At 56.8% G+C, this 24029-nt stretch overlaps 1 protein-coding gene across 8 annotated transcripts in view; it reads left to right on the top strand.

Moving 5' to 3' along the window:
• The first annotated feature begins 4875 nt into the window (after positions 1-4875).
• TCF3 (transcription factor 3) overlaps positions 4876-24029 on the top strand; it is an 82763-nt gene continuing 63609 nt past the window's right edge. For 4 of the 8 annotated variants that reach the window (XM_032092406.1, XM_032092412.1, XM_032092409.1 and 1 more), the window contains exons 1-3: positions 4876-4965; positions 7113-7214; positions 14206-14278. In XM_032092406.1, the coding sequence (XP_031948297.1) occupies positions 7140-7214; positions 14206-14278 (148 nt within the window). In that variant the 5' untranslated portion in view covers positions 4876-4965; positions 7113-7139. The remainder of the gene's footprint in view (positions 4966-7112; positions 7215-14205; positions 14279-24029) is intronic. The other 4 variants (XM_032092411.1, XM_032092410.1, XM_032092408.1 and 1 more) reach the window with 1 other exon arrangement.

Here is a 24029-nt window from a genome sequence, read left to right as displayed (position 1 = left end):
CGGGGGATGGAAACAATGAGAACTTGAGATGTTCTCGGGAGAATCTTGATGGTTCTTGGGGCTGCCCTGTGCAGGGCCAGGAGCTGGGCTCTGATGATCCTTGTGGGTCCCTTCCCACTCAGGAGGTCCCAGGGTTCTGGGGTTCTACATTGCCCATGCTGTGTTTTATGCCCCTACCCCACCTCACAAGGTGCCCAGGGGATGTTGAGGTTGCCCCTGAGCCTGAGGCTCCAGCACCTCTTCAGGTGGGGAACGTCACTGGAGCCCCTCTGGTGTCACCTCTGGGTGGATGTGTCTGCACAGCATCCCCGTAGTGACCCGTGGTGCATCCCCCATCCCCTCTGCTTCCTCCTGCCCTACCAAAATAGCCTGAAATGGGAAGCTGAGGGGGCCACGCTAAGAACTGGAAGGGGGAACTTCTCAGCTTCCAAAAAAACCCCCACGATGTCAGAGGAGTTTGAAGCCCTCCTGGTTCCCCATGAGCAGGCTTGGGGACACACTTTTTGCCATGATGCTGGCACCCACCAGGAAGGAGGCATTATTAATCATAGAGTAATTAATTATAGGCTGCAGAGCTGGGTGGGGAGAAACCTGAGGAGGTTCAACAAGGGCGAGTGTAGGGTCCTGCACCCGGGGAGGGATAACCCCAAGTGCCAGCACAGGCTGGGGGTGACCCATTGGAGAGCAGCTCTGCAGAGAAGGACCTGGGGGTCCTGGTGGATGACGAGCTGTCCCTGAGCCAGCAGCGTGTCCTGGGGCCAGGGGGACAATGGGACCCTGGGGGGCATCGGGCAGAGTGGCCAGCGGGGCAGGGAGCGATGCTGCCCCTCTACTCGGCCATAGTGAGGCACATCGGGGGTGCTGTGTCCAGTTCTGGGACAAGAAGGACAAGGAGCTACTGGAGAGGGTTCAGCAGAGGCCCCAAAGATGATTTGGGGTCTGGAGCATCTCTGTGATGAGGAGAGACCGTGGGAGCTGGGCCTGGTTAGTCCAGAGAAGACAGAGGGGATCTCACCAATCCATACAAGTATCTCCGAGGGGTGGCAGAGGATGGAGCCAGACTCTGTTCAGTGGTGGCCAGAAACAGGACAAGGAGCAGTGGCCATAAACCAAACCACCAGAAGTCCCACCCCAACATAAGGAAGAACTTCTATCCATGAGCATGGCAGAGCCCTGGAACAGGCTGCACAAAGAGACTGTGGAGTCTCTGTCCAAGAGAGGGAGACTCCAAAACCCACCTGGACACGTTCCTGTGTCACCTGCTCTGGGTGACCCTGCCTTGGCAGGGAGTTGAACTGGATGATCTCCAGAGGTCCCCTCTAACCCCAACCATTCTGTGAAATGCAAATTCTATTTTCAACATAGACCAAGTGACCAAAACAGCTCGGAGCAGGAAAATCTCCTCACCGCTTTCATCCCACACTGTCCTGGCCATGGATGCCTGTGGAAAACCAGCGAGGCTCATGCCAGCTCCTGCCCATCCCATCCCACCTCTCCATCACTTGGCTTTGCCCAGCCACCAGCAGCGGGAGAGCAAAGCTCGGAGGTTTAATTACAATTGCTGACAGGGAAATTATGGCCACACACGCAAAATTAGAACATAATTGTGTTAGGGAAATGTTTCATCTTCTCCCTGTCATCTCCGGGAGCGGAAGGCGGAGGGGGAGCAGCAGAAGAGGGAAGATGTTGGCAGGAGGCCTCGCAGTGGAGGAGTGGCTGGGCTCAGGGTGCTGGGGGTGACTCCAGTCCCAAGGGCCACTGGGCACAGAGAAAATGCAGCAGCAAGTGGTGAATGGCTCCTCTTTACAGAGCAGCAGCAACGAGGCAACACTCGCCTTCCTTCACCCAGAGCTGCAGAGGGACTGGGGACAAGGCATGGAGGGCCAGGACCCAGGGAATGGCTTCCCAGTGCCAGAGGGCAGGGCTGGATGGGATCTTGGGCAGGAATTGTTCCCTGGCAGGGTGGGCAGGCCCTGGCACAGGGTGCCCAGAGCAGCTGGGGCTGCCCCTGGATCCCTGGCAGTGCCCAAGGCCAGGCTGGACATTGGGGCTTGGAGCAGCCTGGGACAGTGGGAGGTGTCCCTGCCCATGGCATGAGGATGGAACAAGATGAAGTTTAAGGTCCCTCCCAAACCAAACTGTTCCATGATTTTATGATTCCATGTGCCTCGAACCAGCACCTCTCTGCCAGCCCACAGCCCCATCCTCACTGAATTGGGGCAAGGGCCATCCTCACCCCTGGGATGATCCATCCTGATGACAGGAGATGACTTTGTTCAGTGACCCCATCTAAACGTGGGCAATTCTTTCCACTTTAAAAAAAAGGAAAATAAAAGCCAAATGGCCCAAAGCTGCAGGTGACAGCTGGCCCCGCTGCAGAAGGGTCAGGCACAGGGAAAGCCAACCCAGCTTTGCTGACCGATGAGCTTGGAGCTGCCTGGGCAGGGCAGGAGAAGCAGCTTTTGCCAGGGAGAACAGCCTAGCTCCTCCATGATCCCTGTGTTGGATCCAGGGTGGATTCAGGGAGATGAGGTGCACCCCTGCCCACACCTGCTGCACCAATGTGTTTGTACCTGTGCTCCTGCACCTCCTGAACCAAGTGTAACTGGGTAAAGCACCATCTCTCCACCCCCACTCCCAGCTCCTCTAAAAACCTACTGGAGAAGAGGTGGGGGAAGCTCCCAGGATCCCAGGGAATGATACAAACTCCCTAACCCCAAAGAGCCAAGCAGACAAATGTTCCACGGTCCTGTTGGCACCTGCCAGCTGCTTCTGAGTGCTGGCACTGGCTGCAATGGCAAAGTGGGCAGGGAAATGGGCAGGGAGGTGTGGAAGTCTATGGGATCCCACATGGACACTGGGATCGAGGGCACTTGGTGACACAGAGCTGGGTGGTGGGGTCATATGCTGGAGAGAAGGGATGGGGAACCACAGGGACCTGGACAGGCTGGAGAGGTGGAATTGTGCCAAACTCATGAAGTTCAACAAGTCCAAGTGCAAGGTACTGCACAGGGATCACAGCAATCCCAAGCAAAAGTACAGGCTGGACACAGAATGGATCAGGAGCAGCCCTGGGGAGAAGGACTTGGGGGTGTTGGTGGGTGAGAGGCTCAACCTGCCCCGGCCATGGGCACTGACCCCAGAAACCCCCCCTGTGCTGGGCTGAGCCCCAGCGTGGGCAGCAGGGGAGGGGGGATTCTGCCCCTCTGCCCCGCTCAGCTGAGACCCCACCTGCAGAGCTGCCCCAGCCCTGGGGAACAACATCAGGAGCACGGGGAGCTGCTGGAGCCACTCCAGAGGAGGCCACGGAGATGCCCCAAGGGCTGGAGCCCCTCTGCTCTGGAGCCAGGCTGGGAGAGCTGCGGGTGCTCACCTGGAGAGGAGAAGGCTCCAGGGAGAGCTCCGAGCCCCTTGCAGGGCCTAAAGGGGCTCCAGGAGAGCTGCAGAGGGACTGGGGACAAGGCATGGAGGGCCAGGACCCAGGGAATGGCTTCCCAGTGCCAGAGGGCAGGGCTGGATGGGATCTTGGGAAGGAATTGTTCCCTGGGAGGGTGGGCAGGCCCTGGCACAGGGTGCCCAGAGCAGCTGGGGCTGCCCCTGGCAGTGCCCAAGGCCAGGCTGGACATTGGGGCTTGGAGCAGCCTGGGACAGTGGAAGGTGTCCCTGCCCATGGTCAGAGGTGGAACTTTGAGGCCCCTCCTCACCCAATCCGCTCCGAGGTGACTCCAGGATGTCACACACGGACTCTCCATCCCAGCCCCGCTGCACTGCAGGGTCCATCCGGGGCCGGGTCGCAACCGCGCAGGCCCGTCCAGGCCTCAGCGCTCCCGGGTGACCCCAGAACCCACAGCGGGGCTGCCCCGGCCCCACCTGCCCCGGGGCCGGCGCTGTGCCGAGGGGCCGCGCCAGCCCCAGCGCCGCGGAAGGTGCCCCGGGGGCCTCCCGGGGGGGCGGCGCGGCCGGGCTGCGGCCGTCACGCAGGTCCCGCCGGGCCCCTCCGGCCCCTCGGCGAGGCACCCGGGGGGCGGCGGCTGCCAAGCAGCAGCTGCCGGGCGGAGGCTCCTGCGGCGGGACCCTCGGGGACCCCGGCCCTGCCCGCCCTGCCCCGCCAGGGGCCCCGTCGGCGGCGCGGGGGGAGCTGCGGGCGGCGACGACAACCAGCGGCCGCCCCCGGTCCCCGCCGCCCCGCCCCCGCGCTCGGTGGGCGGGGACCGCGGCAATCCGCGCTGTGGTTGGCCGCATCACCTGCCAATCAGACCAGAAGAGCCTTTCCATTGGTCAGAGCCCCCCTGTCTTATCAGTCCATCGCGTGGAGCTCCCGTGTCGTCACCGTCGCTGCACCGCAGGCAAACGTCCCCCTCCGCTAGGAAACATAGTCCCCACCACGGCGGTGCCCCCGCCGCGCCGCCGCGGCCCCATCCCGCCGCCCCCGGTGCGGCCACGCGTGTGCCGGTGCCCCGGGGCGCGCGCGGGGCGGCATCATCCCCCCCCTGCTCCCCGCCGCTCGTACGGGCAGCGGATGGATACGGCGGGGGCGGGGCGTGCGGCAGCGGGTTGGGCGGGCGTGCGGGGGGAGGCGGCAAAGGCGGGCGCGGGGGGGGGTTGCGGGGGGGAGACGCCGTCGCTGCCGCCGCCGCGGGGGGAACCATGCGGGGGCCGCGGGGCGGGCGGCAGGGACAGCGGCGGGAGGCGGAGCGGCGGCGGCTGCGGCGGCCCCGGCGGCGGCAGCAGCAGCGTTAGGGCCCGGCCCGGCGCGGGGCGGGGCCGCGGGGCGGTCCGGGGCGCACGCGCCGCCCGGTGCGGGGCGATCGCGCCGCTTCGCTACATTGTATCCGCCGGCGGCGGAGAACAATAGGCGCCGCCGCCGCCCCCGGGCCTGGGCGCCGCGGCCGCCCCCGCCCCCGCCGCGACCCCCGCCACCCTTCATGCGCTTCCCCTGCCCCGGGCGCGCCGGGCCTGGAACAGGTAAAAAAAAAAAAAAAAAATATATATATATATATATAAATAGTGAAATAATAACCGAGCCAACCCGGCCGCGCCGCCCCGGGGCTGCGCGGAGCGGGGGTCCCGGCGCTGCGGGTGCGGGGGGTACCGGAGCTGGGGGTGCCGGTGTGGCGGGGCTCGGAGCGCGGCCCCCTCGCTCGGTGCGCCCGCGGGCGCGGAGCGGGACGGGACGGGCTCGGCGCTATTGTCCCCTCGGCAAAGTTTGCCGGGGCCGGGGAAAGGGGGGGCGGCAGCGGCGGGGCGGGCTCGGGGGGCGTGTGGGGCGGCTGCAAGGGGGTGCGCGGGTCCCCGCCGGGGAGGGGGGCCCGCGCTCGGTCCTGCTGCGAACTTCAGCCGAGCGCAGCCCGCCGGCCGCCCCCGGCCCGCCGCAGCCCCCCCGGGGGTCCCTGAGCCCCTTCCCGGCTCGGGGGGCTGCGGGAGCCGCGGGACCCAGCGCGGGGGTGGCTGCTTCGGCTTCGCCCCGCGGCTGGGAGGGGGCCCGTGGGGGCCGCTTCGCCCCCCTGCGCTCTCCGGTCCGGGCGGGGGCTGGGGGCTGCCCACCGGGACCCCGTCCCTACGGCGCGGGGGTCGCGGGTGGGGGGCAGCGAACAGCTTCACCCCCACTCCCGGCCCGCGCCTGTCCCGGGGCCGCCGAGCCTTTGTCCGGGCCGGGGAGGGACCCCGGGGGCACGGGGACATCTGGGAGGGGGACCCGGCCCAGCGCCCCGGCCCCGCGGGCTGCTTTGGGGTCAGAAAGTGTGCGCGGAATAAATAAAAATAACCCCCCCCAGCCTGGCTTTGAGGCGGCCACGGGTTTTGTTCACGTTGTCCCCGGGTGCCTCGGGGGTGCAGGGTTTGGAGGGGCTGGGAAGTGATGTGCCCCCCTTCCTCCTTCCACGGGTTCTCCGGGGTTTCTTCTCCCCCAGCCACACTTGAGGCACCGGGGCAGAAGGTTGGGAAAGTGGCTTTAAAAACACTGACCAGATGCACTGATGACACTTTGAAAAAGGCTTTTCAAAGAAAATGAAAAGAAGGGAAAAAAAAAAAAAAAAAGAAAATTCCCTGGCTGTTTTTTATAGTGGTGAAGGCTTTTTACACGCTGGGCTGATTTCAGCCTTTTTTTATGAAACTTCATTGAAATGTAGTGGCTGAGCCTACAAACACTTTGGATCATGTGGAGTTTTCTTTTTTTTACTTTTTTTTTTTTTAACCTTATGATTAATGAGTTAAATTTATTGGCCAGCTGCCCTTTGTAACCATGAATGAGTTCCTTAAAAAAAAAAAAAGGCTGAAAAAAAAAAAAGGAATCTTTTATCTCATCCCAGGCCTCTCTTCTTCCCTCCCAAAGAAATATTTTTCTGTCATAGCAAGCTGGCCAAAAAGATCAATCTCCCTTTTGAAAAAAAATAATCTGCAAAATTAGGAAGAATAATATTTACCTATCTTGCAAGGTTGCCTGGAGGGCTTTATTTTTGCAAAAACACTCTGAAAACAAAATTTTTTTGTTTCCAGTCCCTTTTGGGAGTGGAGAGGTTCAGTTCTCACTGAGCACAGCCTGGCTGGGCATCCCCAAACACAGCCCCTGAAAAAGCAGCTGCAGGTGCTCGGCGACCCGAAGGAAAGAGCTGTAACATCAGACTTTTTATTTTTTTTTCACTTTTTTTTTTTTTTTAAACAAAACTCAGCAAGGACAAGAGAGCCTCCTGCGGGGAGCAAGCGTGGGGGAAGGCGAGGGGGCGAGCCGAGCCAGACAAGCGCCTGAGTGATAACTTGCCTGAACCCTTTGATAAATGAGTTGACTCTTTTTTTTTTTCCCTTTTTTTTTTTTTTCCCCTTTCCCCCCCCTTCATTCGCCACACGCCAGGAACAGAATTGGCCCGAACTAGTGGAATTGGCAGCAAAAAACTAACATACAAGTGTGTCTGGTCAATGGAGCGCTTGTTCCTGCCACTGGGTGCTGTGTGAGGACTCCGACTGTGCTCTGGCCCCGGAGTTGGACGCTGCAGACGCGCTCAGGGTTTTTCTTTTCTCGCCTCTCCGCTCTGTCTTTTTCAAATATTCATCAATGGGGTGGGTAGTTTGCTGTAGTCATTAAAATATCTCTCTCCCCTCCCCCTCGCTTTCTCCAGGACTGCCACTGTTGAGTCTGTGGGAATATGAATCAGCAGCAGCAGAGAATGGCTGCAGTTGGGACAGACAAAGAGCTCAGTGACCTGCTGGACTTCAGTATGGTGAGCGAGCGCGGCCGGGGGGCTGCGCAGCCCCGGGGCTGGGAGCTGCACAGGGGAGGAAATGTGAGCCCGTAAATTGGACATGATGGGTTTCAGATGTGCCGTGTTTGTGTGTGTGCACATGTGCTGCAACTTGTTTATTTTCAAGTTAAAGCAAAGCCTCTGCCCCTCCTCTCCCCCTCTTCCCCTCAGACGTGTGTTGTTCCCTCGCAGGGAGGACAGAGAGGTTTCTTTTCTGGATGGGAAATTTTGGGGGAATTAACAGAGTTGTGTATTCTCTGTTTAAATGCTCGCTGGGTGACTGTTTCTGCAGCCATGCAGAGATGTAACTTCAGTAGCTGATTAATCAAGCTTTTTTCCTCTCCCTCGATCCAGACTATTAAACTTTTGCTCCCACAGGTTATTTTGTCACAGTTTGAAACGTGTCCAAGCTCTCCAGCACATTATTTTTGCAGGAGTTGGACACTTGTGCTCCCCATGCTCTGCTCTTCTGTATCCTGGAAACCTTGAACTGCATTTAGGAGCTGTTTATTTTCAAAGAAACAGGACCTAAGAGTTCCCCCTGAAAGGGTGTGCACAGCTCGGAGGGAGGAGAAGTCCCTTTAGTCACAGCAGAGCGGGGTTAGTCCCTGGCACATCCCACCGTGGCACTGCCAGCGGTGCCGCCTCTCCTTGGCAGGTGACTCATGGAGGGCAGAGCTGGTGTTCAAAGGCAAATAACTGTCTGTGGGGTTCCTCTGTTGTGTGCTGCACCCTCATGGCCCTCGGAGCGTGTGTCTTGCTGTTGAGATAAGCAAACGTGCTGCAGAGATAGAAACAACAGCTCCAGCAGGGGGAATGGCTGTGAGAGTCACCCCAGCCCGGGTCACCCAGCCCACATCACCCTGCTGCACTGATGTTCCTGCCCCTTGGAGGAGAAGGGACAAAAAGTGGTGGCAGGGCAGAGCTAGGGTCACCTGCTGTCCTGGTGGCTGTGGCACCTGTGGGTGTGCTGAGGCTCATCTGCTTTTCTGCCTCCGCACGCTGAGGTTCAGCCCTGGGAAATAAACCTTTGCTGCAGCTGGGGGTTGTACCTGTCCTGGCAGGGCTCTGTGCTGCAGAGGGGCACGGGGGAGGGAGGTCTCTCAGCCCCCCCGAGCAGCTCTCCTGCAGGAGAGGCCCAGTTCTCCCAGTTTCACACTTCTCTTGGGAGGCTGGTTCCATTACGTTGCTGGTGATGGGCCTTTCCAGTAGAACGCGTTACAGTGGGTACAGGGACTGCAGTGGTGGTATCCCTGTAAAACCTCGAATCTGCTCAGGGCTTGCTGTGGTTATTTGTCCCTCTCAGAGGTCCTGCAGGTTGGCAGGAGCCCTGGGGCTTTCCATCAACTGCACTTTGGGTCAGTAACCCAGAATCTGCTCCCTGATGGTGGCTGCAGCAGCTCCCGCTTCGTTTTTTCTCCTCCTTGGAAAAAAAAAAATCAAATCCCACTCCCCATTTAGAGCTTTGAAAAACCCCCAAGGCCTTCTTTTCCAATTTAACCACCCATCCTCATTTGCATGCCTAGAGCTGTATTCCCTGCAGGAGTCCTGACCTGGTCCCTCTGTACACAAATGTTTCTGTCCCTGGAGGTGAATCCACACCAGAAAGGTTCAATTTGGGTTCGGATTCAATGCTTTTCCACTGGTATGATTCTGGGAAGGACCAGAACTCCTCATCCTGTGCTCCTCCAAGGCTGGTGTAGAGGTGCTGGGGGTAGCTGCTCACAGCATCAGGGCCTGCAAATGTCATTTGCCAGCAAATGACTCGAGGACGTTCCCTCCAGCATCCGCTGGCCGATGGGCTCCGGCGCAGCCTGGACCGGAGCCAGCTCTGTTTCACAAACCCTCATCCCCGCACACCCATCTCCTCGCTGTGCATAAAGGGAATATTAACATCTCGAGGATGAGGAGCTGAAATGGAAAAGCTTCCTAGACAGGAGATGGGTCTGTTGAGGAGGCGCTCCGTGGCTTGCTCTCCCTGTGTCCTTGGGATACAGGATTTTTGACCACAAAGCTTGCTCTTTCAAGTGTATTTATATTTTTCTTTGAATAAACAGGAGTGGAGCATTGGTTCAGTAATCCTCTCCAGGAGAGTAGAGGGGAGGGAAAAGTAGAGATACTCAGAGCAGCTGGAAGCGTTTGCTTCAGATCAGTGTTTTGATTCTTTTTTTCTAGGGAAAATGTGTTCAGCCCCAGCAGTCTGTGGTCCAGTCCTGCACTGGGTTTTGCTGTGCAGGGAAGGAATTTTAAGGCCCTAAGGGGATGGCATCGCCTGCCATGAGTTCCTGGGGTCAGTCAATGACAGAGTTGTGCGAGATGCTGCAAACTGGGCCTGCAGTCCTGAAAGAAGAGACTCATCTCATCCCCTCTTTAGTAAATAAATCCATTGGGTAGATGTTGAGCTCCAAAGCACTCACCGAAAGCTTTGTGCCACTGTAATTTGCCAAAAAGGGCAGAAATCGAAGGAGTCTGTAAGTGAGCAGGAGTCAAAGGAAAGGCCCAGTGATGCTTTGGGGTATGCATGGCAGCACACTTACCTCTACCCCCAAATAAATTGCCTTTTCTAATTGCCCAAAGTGCAGGTAATTTGTAAGCTTGCCTTCACCACTGCTGCCTGGCAGCAGGCCCAGCTGGGCTGGCAGATCTGGAGAGGAGCTTTCGAGAAAGCATCCTGCCTGTAGACCCGAGTGGGCAGCTCAGCCTATTGATTAGGCTGGGCTTTGGTGGCTGCCAGGCTTTGCAGCTCAGCCTGATGGGCACAGGCTGTGTATGGGGGGAGCTGCCCTTGGCCTGTGCTGTCGGGAGATGCTCAATCACAAGAACCTGGATATGAGGAAAAGGTTCTTCCCCCCGAGGCTGCTGGGCACTGCCCAGGCTCCCCAGGGAATGGGCCCGGCCCCGAGGCTGCCAGAGCTGCAGGAGCGTTTGGACAGCGCTCTCAGGGATGCCCAGGCTGGGGTTGTTGGGGTGTCTGTGTGGGGTTGGATCAATGATCCCTGAGGGTCCCCTCCAGCTCAGGATATTCCAGGATTCTCAGACATTTTGTGGTTACTCGTTACCCCAGGCAGTGTCTCGCCTGTGCCAGTGTTGGTGTGCAGTGGGAAGGTGCCACACGGGTGTCCTGGCTGGGCTGAGCTGCTCTGAGGGACAGGGACACCCTGGGCAGGGGACAGGGGAGCGGAGCAGCCCCGGGTGTGTCGGTGCCGCCGAGTGCCAGCCGAGCCGGGAGCGGGCGCGTGCCAGTGCCAGCCGGGGCTCTGGCAGGAGCGAGGTGCTGTTAACAGCCATGATTATTAGCAGAGTATTAACCATATGCTGCGGGGAGCTGCCTGGCAGAGGGGCTTTCTGGCTCGCCGCAGGGTGGGCAGGGGCTTGAGCAGTCACACGGGACCTGCTGCTCCCGCTGCGCCGCGGCCCCAGCCCCGGATCCGGGGGTGGGAGCCGAACTGCTGGCAGCAGGCAGGGCTGGAGCAGCTCCTGCTGCTCTGCTGGAAGATGCCGAAGCCGTGCCCTGCTCCGGCCAAGGCCCAGCGCCTGCATTTCCGTGATAAAACTCTTGAGTTTTGCTCAGAGCGAAGCAGTTGTAGAGTTTAAAGTTTGACTTCACACCGCAGTGGGCGTTTGGGGCTGTAGTCAGGAAGGTCTGTCTTAAGTGAGCATGTATAAAATGTCCTGCTGGCAATGTATTTTGAGTCAAATTCCCTCTTCTCCCCGAATTAACAGCTGGATAGTTTCCATGCTGCAAAGTAAGATTTCAGGTTTGGAGTTCAGGCCTGAGGTTGGTTCAGCCTGGAGTTCATCAGGTGGGAGAGGGGAGAGGGTGAGCACTGATTTCATTTGAGAAGCGATGCACTTCTAGATGTGCACAATCAATGAAATGCTGCTTGATGTTCCCTGTTTCTGGCAAATTCTCTTTCTTCCTTAGGAGTTTGCTGTATGAAGTGTGGGGTCTCTTGGCTATAACCTCCTCAGGGGAGCGTGCAGGCGTTTGGGTCTTCCCGTGCACTGGATTTGCCTCTTTTACCCTGGGAGAAACAGAGGGAGAATAAATTCTTTGGGAGGGGTGGAAATCGAGCTAGGAGGGAATGCAGAAGTCGTCAGCTCTCAGGGAGGCTGGAGGTAGGACTTGAAAAACCAAATACAGCGATTTAAGGTGGGGGATTTTACATAACCGTTTAAATCTACATTATTCAAATCTAACAAAGGCCAAGTAATGACCCAATTACAACCCTTGAGAGCTCATGCCTGGGTCCCTCCTCAATGCCTGGGTCCCTCGGTAGGTGCCAGCTCCGGTTCATCTCCTCCCTCCCCCCAGTTTATTTTTAAAGCAGCATTTAAAAGCAGAAAGGAAATTTGCAGTGGGTGGATGAACTTTGCCTGTGAGCGACACACGCCAGCGAAGGCACTTCACGTATGACTTGTGCCAGGCTCCTCGGGGCAGCCTCAGCCCACACCTCAGTGGAAAAAGAGGCTGGGAGCAAGAAAAAAGCCCAGAACACCTCCTGGGGTTGGCAAGTCATAAGTGTGGAGGGGTAACCCGGGGTTCCCCCCTCTCCATCACCCTTCTTTGACAGCATGAGGTTGTGTCAGGGCTGGGCATGGAGCTCAGGGAAAGGTTCTTCTCCCCGAGGCTGCTGGGCACTGCCCAGGCTCCCCAGGGAATGGGCCCGGCCCCGAGGCTGCCAGAGCTGCAGGAGCGTTTGGACAGCGCCCTCAGGGATGCCCAGGCTGGGGTTGTTGGGGTGTCTGTGCAGGGCCAGGGGCTGCACTGATGATCCCTGAGGGTCCCTTCCAGCTCAGGATATTCCAGGATTCTGTGCTTTAGCATCCCCACTTGCCCTGCTGCAGGAAGGGGTCCATGACTCCTAAATCCCCTGGGGAGGGAGAGCAGGAAGGTGTTGCATCAGCCTCGAAATCTCTCTCCAAGCAGGTGGAGGAGGGGAGGGGTTCCCGGGGCTGAGAGGGGTGTGGGGGTGTTTTGGGGGTGCTGGGCATCGCTGCCCGGGGGGGGACACTCCTCCTGTTCTGCAGAAGCAGAAGGTGCTGGGTGCACAATGGAACAAGGCTGTTCATTTTCTCCACTCATGTTTGCTGCTCAAACCTTGGGTTTTTCAGCCTCAGCAAGTGCTGAGCAGGAACGCTCCTGAAAAGAGCCGGCAGTGCGGTTGTTTTAATTTTTCGTTTGTTTTTTGTGTGTGTGTGTGTGTGTGCTCCCTGCCGGTCTGTTCATGGTGCATCCCTTCCCCCCTGCTCACACACACAGACCTGCCCCTTGGGAGTTTAATCTTAATCTCCTTCCCCACCTGAACAAGAGGGAGTGAGCAGGGGCAGGGTGGGATCAGCCACCTCAGTTCCAATTTCAGCACTTCTGGAGACGTTTGCAGAACCCCCCCTGGCCTGCAGCGGTGCAGAGGAGCGGGAGCTGCAATCTTTGGGGTTTGTTTGTATTTTCTAGCCCAACTTCCTGAGGAAACAAAGCTCATCCGATGGTGGGGCTGCTGGGCCACCCCAAACACCTTGGGAGCCCCTGGGGTGAGCAGCAGCCTTGAGGCACGTGCCAGGGGGCTGTGGGCAGGCAGGTGAGGGCAGGTGTGTGCAGGCAGCTGGGGTGAGCACTAAACACTGTTCACACCTTCATTTAAATCCGTGTATAAAACATCTACACCCCGCGCACGCACGTACACCATCCCAAATTTGTGCTCTTTATGAATGGCACTTGGTTCCTTAACTGCTCTCTTTGCATCTCTACCACATTTAACTGGTTTTTGTTGTTGTTTTGTTTTTTTTTTCCCTCCCCAGCATTTGTGAAAACAAAGCTGGGCAGACAGTTCTGTACAAAGGAATGTTTCTGACCACGGCCAGACATCAGCTATGTCAGGGCATGAAACGCTGCCTTTCTGTAGGCTCTTGTGCCATTACATTGTTTAATCTTCAAAGCATTAAACTTTTAAGTTACTCAGACATTACAAAGCTAAAAATAATAAAAATTCAAATGACTTGGTGGTGAAAGTATCTTGAGTAGAAAAAGGATATTAAAATGTTAATTCACTGAGCGTTTTCCCACCAGTTGTTTTATTGGCTGGAGCTCCATTTGTGTGGAGGAGAATTAGTTTTCTTTTCTGCTGCACGCAGGTGCATGTAAATTATTAAATCGCAGCCTCTGAAACTCTCCCAACTTTTATTAAAAATATTTATACAGGTTAGGTGACGAGGTGTGCAGTATTTTTGAGGAAGCTCCTGGCAGGAGAGGCTCAGTTGTGATAATGAAGCTGCAGCGACAGAGCAAACAAGTCCCCAGAGCGACCGATTCTGTGAAATACATTAATTTTTTAAATCATGAGTAACTGCCTTTGCCCTTGGAGCAGCTTCTCCCCCCAGGCCCCAGGGCTGTGTCAGGTCCTGGTGCTGCTGCAGCCCCCAAAGCAGCGGGGTGGGAGCTGCTCCATGAGGCTGGGGGTCATCCCCAAGCCCTCCCTGCCCGTGCCAGCTGGACACACGGGCAGCCCTTGTCCTGCCCAGGCCCTGCACGTGGCTGGAGGTGTGGGATGGGACCAGGACTCCTGTGGGAGCTGGGAGAGTGAGGGATAAAAGGAGCTTTGCTATCATTATCCTGCTGGCTGTTTATGAATGGAGTCGGCCTTTCCCCAGGGCTCACCTGTAGCTGGGGTGAGCAATTTGGGGATGAAACTGTTGGTTTGGACCGCAGCAGGGATGTTCCTTGGCTGGTTTCCAGCTGCCCTGAGGAGCCAGGGGCTGTGCAGGTGGGGATGTGTGTGTCAGAGCAGGGCTGTGCCTCCCTCCCGCCCCTCCTGCGTGATGGAGCAGGGACACCAGGAAAGTTTTTTGCATCAATAAAGGGCTGCTCTCCCCCTCCCCTCCCCCAGTGTGACCCCTTTGCAGCAGCACAGTAAAACCAACACACTGAAATCTCTTTTCTCTTCCCTTCTCTCTCATCTCCTTGTTTTTCTAGATGTTTCCCTTGCCAGTGGCTAATGGAAAAAACAGACCCACGACCCTTGCGAGCACTCAGTTTGGAGGATCAGGTACTGTCATCTTTTTTTTTCCCCCTTATACCATAATGTTTCTTGCAATAAATCTGTGTTTGGTTCCAGAGACGCCACAGCAGAGGGGGTTCTGTTCTTTGGTGATGTGTTTTTCTGGTGGTGCTCTGCTGCTGTTTCTCTGCATGGTTTCTGTGTTGCTCCACGTGTCTCTGGGTGGGCAAAGCTGCTCTTGCTGATCTGGCTCCCATTAAGAAGTTGCTGCCTGAGCTGGAGGTTGTTGTCCCACTGCTCCAGGAGCCTGGGAGCAGACAGGGCTGTTCTCTAAGCTGCTTAGATGTGTCTGCACTGCCCTGGAAGACTTCTGCTGTTCCCCTCTGAAGAGGGGTGGTGGTGGCTTGTTCCTGGTGCAGTTTGGGGGTGTGCTCCATGCAGCCCCTCCCGCAGCTCCCTGCTGTTGGATGGGATCTCAGCATTCCCAAAGGGATCTGCAAAGCCCTCCAGGGTGCCAAGAGGGGACCACGGATGCTGACATCCGAGGCCTTTGGGAGCAGGGTGGTGGGGAGGAGTGGGCTGGAGATGTGGCTGCAGTTGGAGACTGAAAATGTGCTGGTTGGTTTGAGGCTCAGGTGGAGAATTCCTGGGCAGTGCTGTGCCAGGATTGGAATGCCCAGAGAAGCTGCTCTGTGCAGGGCTCGCACAGCACCTGGCGTGAGGGAAGTTCAGCTCATCTGCCCTTCTTGCTGAACACTTTGTGAATGGTTCAAACTCGACCTTCCCTACCCTGGGCTGGCTCCAGCTGTGCAGGGAAACTCCTGGCTGTGCTGTGACACTGGGAGGCATCCCAGAGACTGGGCTGGGATTTCTGGAGAGCAGCTTTGATGCCCCAGTGGGGCACTGGGGAAGCTGCAGCAGCGGGATGGGCAGTCTGCCCTGCCCTGCTCCTGCCCTCTGGACCAGGGAAACGTGATGCTCTCAGACTGAGCTGTTCAGCTGCATGTCAGGATGGTTTGGAGCAAACACTTTTGCAGGGAGGGAAGCTGTTGAGTGGGCGCTGGAGGAAACTGGAGGGGAGAAAACGTTCGGGTTAACCCAGATGGAAGCTGATCTCTGCAGAGAGTGTTCCTTGTGCTGTTAAAATAATCCACAAAAGACGTGCTACACGCTGGGGAGAGAGGAGCAGTGCAGGAGCTCCCATTAATCCATTTCTTGCTCAGAGCCTGCCTTGGCTGCCGGGTCCGTGGTGCTGGCCAGGAGCAGGGGCTGGAGCGGGGCCCTGCGGCTCAGCCGGACCCCCCTGTGGCCCACACGACACCGAATCTTTGATTCTTCCCCCAGCCCTTCTTTTCTTTCGGGTGAGTGAAAGGTAACATTGACACCACCCTTCCTCTGGGCTGCTGCTCTCTGAGCCTGACTGGGAGCAGTTCATGAAAACAGAGCACTGGTGTTATACAACTGCACTGAGGGACCTTGCACAACCCCTGCTGTCCCAGCCTCGGACGCTGCAGAGGCTCCCTCATCCTGCCATGGCCATCCTGGCTTGGGAATGCAGCTCAGGGCTGGGTGTGGGGCAGGAGCTTTGCTCCAGCAGCACAGTTATCCCTTGGTCATCCCTTTGGCCTCACCTGGAGATCAGGGGACAAATTTCATCTGAGACTCAGCTTTGGGACTTCTCCCTGCTGCTGAATCTTTGGCTTTTTGCTGGAGGGGTGGATAACTGCAGTAAGACATCAGCGAGCTGTGCCATACACAGGGCTGTGCTCTGCCTGCTAGAAGGATCCAGGGTGTCTAAACAAGGTCCTAGAACATGGCAAGGGGTTGTTCTCACAGTTCGTTGGTGTTGGTTTAGCTTTATTCACTGACTGACAGCAGGGTGCAATCAGGTACTAGTTAGAATTGTAGTCATGGAGCGCTTTGGGTTGGAAGGGACCTTAAAGTTCATCTTTTTCCACCCCCTGCCATGGGCAGGGACACCTTCCACTATCCCAGGGTGCTCCAAACCCCAGCCAGCCTGGCCTTGGTCATCCCCCAAGGTAGTTCAACCCCCAGGGTTGTTCATCCCCCAAGACAGAGGCAGCCATCCAGCTCAAACTTTGATTTGAAGTGGAACCAGGGTGGTCAGAGGGTGGAGAGCAGATGGTCCTTGGATTTGGGGATCTGGACTTGCTGGGGGAGCGGAGCACCTCACAGCCACACCATAACCTGCACCTGGAGGTGGTCACCCTAAATCTTGCCACGCAGGAAGGCCTGGGCATCATCTTTAATGTGCCACGTGTGTTCCAAGCACTTCTCAGTCCGGGGCCTGGACCAGCACTGAAGGCAGCGCAGCATTTCCCCTCTGCCTGCAAAGGAGAAGCAAACCCTGATTTGTCTGAGTCGTAGCTCGGTGCTGTGCACCACAGTGCCAGGATCTCTTTATTTGGGCTTCTTGTGGTCACCTCAGGATAACAAACTGCTCTTGTCTCGTGTGCCAGAAATATTGGTGTTCTATCTTTCTGTCCACCCAGGATGGGAACCCCTCCCTGGGTTAGTGTAGTTGGGTTGGACATGGGAATTCGTGATCCCCCTCTTCCCATCTCCTTGTGGAAATACTGGGGCAGTGTGCAGCTTTTATTCTTCTTCCCCTCCAGAGGAGCTGTTACCTCCAGGCTCTTTCCTCCCCAGGGAAGTGAGGAGGCTAGGAGGGAAGGGAGCAAAGCACTGACTGATCAGTCCAGGCCAAAATGAGATTCTTGCTTCCAAAGTCCAGCTGGCAAATAAAGGAGCAGAGCCATTTGAAACAGGGAATCCCAGTGGTAAAATTGCCCCAAAATCAAATCCTTTTCAAATTCAAAATTTCTGTACCCAGAAGTGTTGTGAACCACTGGCACAGGCTGCCCAGGGCAGTGATGGAATCACAATCCCTGGAAGTGTTCAGAGCAGGTGTTAATGTGGCACTTGAGGACCTGCTTTAGTGGTGAACATGGTGCTGGGCTGACAGTTGGACTTGAACATCTCAAAGATCTTTTCCAACCTTAGCAATTCCATGTTTCTAATAACTGCCCTGGCCAAGCTGTGGCCCCTTTACCACGGGAACCCCTTTTTCTCCCCGAGGCCAGAAAAATTCAAAGTGTTCATGCAAACCCTCCAGCGTTGAGATCCCTTTGCTTTCCTCTTTGCCTCCTGCTTTTATTTTAAGCCCTGCCACCGTTTCCCTCATTTCTGTCCTCAAATGCTCCGGGGAGGAACTGGCTTCGCTCCCCCGCTGCATGGACAATCCAGCACCTCCACTTTGCCTTTTCTTGGCAAGGAGAGACCCAACAATTGCCACAAGGATGGAGCTGACGTCACCCAGGCCGTGGCTGCAGCATTTATAGCACATATAGGTCACCGCGGGAAGTTGGTCTTCCTGGGGCAGGGAGCTGCAACCAGTGTTTTCCAGCATGGGCTGTTTGCTGCCAGGGTGTTATTTTAGCCAGGGTGCTGAGCCCGTGCCTGTGGTCCTGCTCCTCAGAGGGTTTCACCATCCCCTCCCCAAAAAGTGTTTGTTACTTGCAGCAGCAAAACATCTCGAAGCGCGTCCCCCGTCGTATCACAGTTCACAAATGACTAATCTGAGCTGCAGCAAGCTCCCTCCCAGCGCCTCACCGAGCCCTGCCTCGAGCAGGAAACCACTGGGGCTGAATTTCACATGGAAATGACCATTTTAATTGACATCAAGGCAGTGGGAGTGGCCGCAGGCAGCAGAGTTGTGCTGTGGCCTCGTGGCTGCTGAGTTTTCTGCAGGCTTGGTGCGTGCCGGCTGCACCTTTGCTCCAGCAAAGGGGTTTGGGCTCCGCAGAGCAGGGAGATAAACCCAAGGCACGTGGCAGTGCGAGGTGAAACATCTCCTGGAGCAGCGCACGAGCAGCACTTCCACCTGTGGGTAATGCGGAGGGTGTGCAGCCATCTCCCTTCCCATCCCGAATGGTGTGGGGTGCCAGGACTGCGTCCTGTTGGGACGGGAGCCCAGGGGTCTCCTGCTGACAAATTATTCTGCTCTCAACAAGGAAAACCTCTGCTAATGTTTTTCCTTGTTCTCCCCTTTAAAATAAGCGAATTCAGCACTAAATGCCTTTTCCTTCTTTGTGCCGGAGTGGGTTGGACTCTTTGCTTGGGCTCTTGGGTGGGTTGGGAAGGGTGAGGCCCCTCCTGGCCCGTCGTGCTGTGGTTCCCACCCCCAAAATTCGTTGGGTGCTTCCTTGCTGGTGAGCTGAGGCTCCCTGTGAGGGAATTGCTTTGATCGGGGGAAGTTCATCAAGTCCATTTGAAGCTGGTGAAGGAGGGAGTTTTTCAAAGGGTTACAAGCTGGTGCATGTAACAAATTTTAAGTTATAGTCTGGTGAACAAAGCAAATGGATTCTCCCTGGAGGGAGGCGAGCCCGGATCCCCTTTGAAACCCGCTTTAAACAACGCACAAACGTGGATACCTGTGGCAACAGCACTGAGAGTCATAAATTCTCTGGAAGCTGGGGTTGTCTCTTTAATTGGTGCTGTGGGGGAGCTGTTTGAAGGTTTAATTATTTTGAGTGCGCAGGCAGCCTGGGGTTGGGAAGCTCTGAGCGGGATGGGCACGGTCTGGAGCAGCAGGATGGTGCTGGGCTCCCCTCTGCCCCTGGAGCCGGGTGGTTTGCAGGGACACCACGGCTGCAGGGCTGGGAAGAGCCAAGCACAGCGTTTGTGTCACTGTGCTGTCAGCAGTCGAGTCCCAGGCTGCAGAAACCCATTTGCAACTGTTCTCCGTAGTGAGGAAAGCAGGAGCTTTTATTAGCAAGGCTGTATCACGTTTTCCTACTCACTGCCTCGAGTTCCCACATGTTTTGCTTATGCTGAAGTGGGAGTGCTGGGCTCCGCTTGCTATTTTGATGGATGATGAAAGGCAGACATGAGGTGTGCAATATGGGGCTTGGTATTTAGAACTGGCACTTGCTGTTCGAGTTTGGGATCCGGGCTGCGTGTTGTTGCGGCGTGCCCCTGCAAACTGTCACCAAGCAGGCCAAACACAGAGCCACCACGACAGAAAAAGGCAAAGCAGAAGAATTCGCTTGCCAGCCCATTGGTGTGACCGTTTGTTTCACAGTAAATGTTGCTGTTTAGCCATTATCAAAGGAAGCCAAAGGAGAGCTGGGGGTGCTCACCTGGAGAGGAGAAGGCTCCAGGGAGAGCTCCGAGCCCCTTGCAGGGCCTAAAGGGGCTCCAGGAGAGCTGCAGAGGGACTGGGGACAAGGCATGGAGGGCCAGGAGCCAGGGAATGGCTTCCCGGTGCCAGAGGGCAGGGCTGGATGGGAGATTGGGCAGGAATTGTTCCCTGGGAGGGTGGGCAGGCCCTGGCCCAGGGTGCCCAGAGCAGCTGGGGCTGCCCCTGGATCCCTGGCAGTGCCCAAGGCCAGGCTGGACATTGGGGCTTGGAGCAGCCTGGGACAGTGGGAGGTGTCCCTGCCCATGGCAGATGTTTGGAAGGAGATGAGCTTTAAGGTCCCTTCCAACCCAAAACCCATTCTGGGATCCTGTGAAGAGCCTTGCCATGGCCAGGTCCAGCTTGCAGAGCTGTGAGGTCTCAAGTACAGTCCCTGCACCCCCTGCTCTCCACTGCTCTGCAGCCTCTCCACCGCTGCTGCTGGCAGAGCCCGCTCCGGGGTGCAGGAGGATGCTCCAGGAGTGGCAGGGACACGCCCGTGTGCTGCAGAGCCTGGACGCTCTCACTGAGGTTCATCTCCTCCGTGCCAGTCGGGCTTTCTGCTTTGCTTCTGTCTTTGCCCTTGGGAAGCTCCTGTTCTCCTTCCCCTCCCCATCCTGCTCCCAGTTTTTCCCATGGGCTGTATCCCATTTCCCAGGACATGGGAAGCAGGGTCTGGAAGAAAAGGTTGGCAGGGGGCAGGGAGTGCAGGAAATAACATGTTTGGGGGAACAAATGGCAGGGGGAGACCTTCACACCTGTGTCCCTTAATCCAGGGTCACACCCCATCCCTGATCCTCGTGTTTTGGGGTGCACGGTCCTGCTCCCAGGACTTCCCCACCTGCACAGATATTTCTCCTGTGCCTTTGCAGAGAGGTTGAAACAGAATCCCAGAATGGTTTGGGCCCATCCCATCCCACCCCTGCCATGGACAGGGGCACCTTTCACTGTCCCAGGTTGCCCCAAGCCCCGTCCAACCTGGCCTTGAAATATGAAGGGCTCTCTCTTCCTTGCAATTCATCATTTCCCCTTGGATTGTATTTCAGTACTGGGAGCGAGGGTGTCCTGTCCTGCCAGAGGCACAGCTGGTTTCTAGTGGACACAGGAAGAGCGAGTCTGGGAAGAGCAGGGACATGGTGACAGTGCTGTGGGGATGCTCTGGCAGCAGCTCAGGGCTCTTCTGGCAGATGGGGAGAGGCAAATGTAACCCAGTCCCTGTCTCGGTGTGTGTGTTTAACTTGGGGGGTGAAGGGTGCATGTTTTCAAGGGAAGGTTTTTGGGGGTTCTTTTGCGGTTTTTTGTTCATCTCCCACCCTGGAGAAGAATCCTCCTGACTGGATTTGAGATTTCGAACTGGGAAGGAGAACAGAAAATGCTGGGGATGCCAGAGCCAAAGCTGTACTGAGATAAGTGACAGCTTTTGTTTAGAAACTGCCAATTTGCCACCGACCTTGTTTAAGCACAGTTTTAACTTTGCCAGAATTGCTGAAGCAGTGCAGGGCTGTCTTCCCAGCAGGGCTCTTTCCTTCCCTGGATGAGGCAATTCCGTACCAGGGAGGCTGTGCCTGCTCCAGGGGCTCTGATGGGATCTGTGGGTCTGATGGAAAAATCGGAGTGGGCCGAGGGGAAGCTGGGCTTGGTGTGCACCTTCAGTGTGACAAGAACAGGGACAAGCTCCAGCACTGCCTTGTCTGTAATGAGAGGAGCTGGGGGGAGCAATTAGTAAGCAAAGAGAGTAGGTTCAGCTTAGATATTGGGAAGGAATTGTTCCCTGGCAGGCCCTGGCACAGGGTGCCCAGAGCAGCTGGGGCTGCCCCTGGATCCCTGGCAGTGCCCAAGGCCAGGCTGGACATTGGGGCTGGGAGACAGTGGGAGGTGTCCCTGCCCATGGCAGGGGTGGGAATGAGCTTTAAGGTCCCTTCCAACTCTAATCACTCCGTGGGTCTATCTGCCTGTTGGATCCCCATCTGTGTGGGCTGGGATATCCTGCCCTCTCCCAGCCCCTCCAAACAGCTGGGAGCAGGGGCACTGAGTCGCCCACCAGTCCCTGTGGAGCCAGGACAAGGGACCTGGGCAGTGTCAGGACCGGATGCTGGGGCTTCCCTGGCACATCCCCAAGCCACCAGCCCAGCTGGATACGTGCAGGGGCCTCAACCTGATCAGCCTGGGAAGCCAGGATGGGCAATGATCCTCTTGGTGCCCCTCCTCCCGAGGGGAGGCGGAGGGGCAGGGGCTGAGCTCTGCTCTGGGACAGGGACAGGAGCCCAGGGAACGGCTGGAGCTGGGTCAGGGCTGGGCATGGAGCTCAGGGAAAGGTTCTTCCCCCCGAGGCTGCTGGGCACTGCCCAGGCTCCCCAGGGAATGGGCCCGGCCCCGAGGCTGCCAGAGCTGCAGGAGCGTTTGGACAGCGCTCTCAGGGATGCCCAGGCTGGGGTTGTTGGGGTGTCTGTGCAGGGCCAGGGGTTGGATCAATGATCCCTGAGGGTCCCTTCCAGCTCAGGATATTCCAGGATTCCGTGATTTCCACCTAGTGGGCAGCTCCCAGACCCACACAGCCCTGGCATGATGTGTGGGTGCTGATGGAGGAGGGATTGCATTTTAGGAAATCAGAGCTTTTTCAGAGGCTGCCCTGTGCTGGGACAGTCGGTGCCTGGTCCCCTCCAAGCAGAGCCCACCCTGTGCACACCTCAGAGCCGCCTCTGCCAGGAGGTCCCCAAATACTTGGCAAGCCTTGATTAGCACGTTGGCTTAAACAAATTGAGTTATACGCCCACAGAGGGAAGAGGTGCTGCACTCCTTCACTGGTGACTTAGAGTTTAATTAATTTTGTTGCCAAATGAGGCATGAAATACAGTCTGAAATACATTGTGGTGGTGAATGTGTAATTGTGCAGGGGCCTGGGAGCACGGCTGAGGATTGGGGATCACCTGAGGCAAGCCAGGCATGGAGCTCTCGTGGCCCCTGAACGGGGCTGTGCGACAACTGAGAGCCCATTTGGGGGGACAGACAGGGGACAGAGCCCCCCCATCACAGCAAAGCAGTGCCCAAAGATGTCACTGTGCCCACAGGTTTGTCACTGTTGGGGTTTTTCTGCCAGAGGATCCAGCTCCTGGGCAGGGCTCAGACTGGTGGCAGGGTCCCCAGGTGTGTCCTCACCGGGGCCGTTCTGTCTCTGCCATCCAAACAGGGGTTTGGCTCCGCTTTGGGGGAGGGATGGCAGCTTTGAGATCCTGGTCTGTCTGTCCCTGTCTTGCAGGGTGCAAGTACATCTGAATGAAGATCAGAAAGGGAAAATCTGAGCCGTGAGGGGAGATTTCTTGGTTCAGCTTTTGAGGGTTTCTGCAGTGGCTGTTTGGATGCTCTTCTCCCTGCCCTGATTAATGTTTCTGGAGGGAAGTTGCCCTCAGTGCCTCACTCCCTCAGTAAAGAAGGGAAAGAGGCAGTCCAGGACATCTGCCCTCATTTTTTAATCCTGAATTTTTCAATTAACTCGCCAGGTAGCCCAGCTCCAAAGCCAGCGGGGAGAAAAATCTAAAAAACACTGTCCATCTGCCTGTGAACCCTGGGAAGCACATCCCCACCTCCAAAGTGACCTCAGGCAACGTCTTCCTCTAAATTTAGCTGGGGATTGCGTCAGGAGTAAGAAGGAGGTGAAGTTAATGTGGCATAAGCTTTTTCTAGCAGGGGAGTTTGCCTGGTTAGACAGGGACTGAAAATAAATAAATGAGCTTCGTATCAGAGCCTCTGGGGCCAGGGCTGGGAGGGAGGGCAGCCTCCAGCACAAAGGGACGTGGGCAGGTGGCTTTTTTCGGAGCAAGCAGGGCAAGGCACAGTCATCTATAAACCTTGGCTTGTCCTAGCTGGGAATAACCTGCCAGGAAAGTGGGTGGTGCTGTCTGAGGGCACTGGATGTGGCCAGCAAGCTCTGGGGTCACCTCTGGCCGTGGCACCTGCCTCTCCTGGGGACTGGTGGCAGCAGGTTTGGTGGTGGCTGCTGGGCACTGCTTGAAGCAGAGCTGTTCCTCCCCTTCTCAGGGAGTTCTGAAGCATCTTCTGCCCATCCTTCCTCATCCCTGGCCCCTGGGGTGAGGAATCAGTAAGGTTTTCCCCCTCCAAAAGCCCTCCCAGGTGGGTGTGTGTGTGGCATCCAGGGAACAACCTGACCTGGAAGAAGCCAAAGTCCTTCAGGACAAGCCTTGGGGTCACTGGTGTTGCCAATCCCCTCTCTTACCTTTCTGCCTCGTCCTGCCTAAGCTGGGGGGGGACAAATCTCACTTTTGGCAAGTGACAAACCCATCCTGGTGGTGGTGAGTGCGTGACCTTTCCTCAGACAGCGGGGCTGGCCTGGGCCCCTGCTGCTTTCTGGGACATTTTATTCTGAAGCGATGTGGTGTCCCTTGCAAAGGCTCCTCCTGCCCCGCTAACATTGTTATACAAAGCAGCAGTTTGCCATCTAATTAGGAAAAATACGCACTAACCTCTACCATATGTTGCTCTTCTCCTTGGATTTGCATTTGAAAGTCCAGCTGAATTTCAATGTGAAACTGGATTTTATCCAAATGATGAATGGCCCGAGAAGCTGTGGGAAGGTGGATGTGC

This window comes from Corvus moneduloides, chromosome 28, assembly GCF_009650955.1.
Source record: "Corvus moneduloides isolate bCorMon1 chromosome 28, bCorMon1.pri, whole genome shotgun sequence".
Lineage (NCBI taxonomy): Eukaryota > Metazoa > Chordata > Aves > Passeriformes > Corvidae > Corvus > Corvus moneduloides.
The sequence above is the reverse complement of the archived record's forward strand: the minus strand, read 5'-3'. Positions and strand labels throughout refer to the sequence as shown.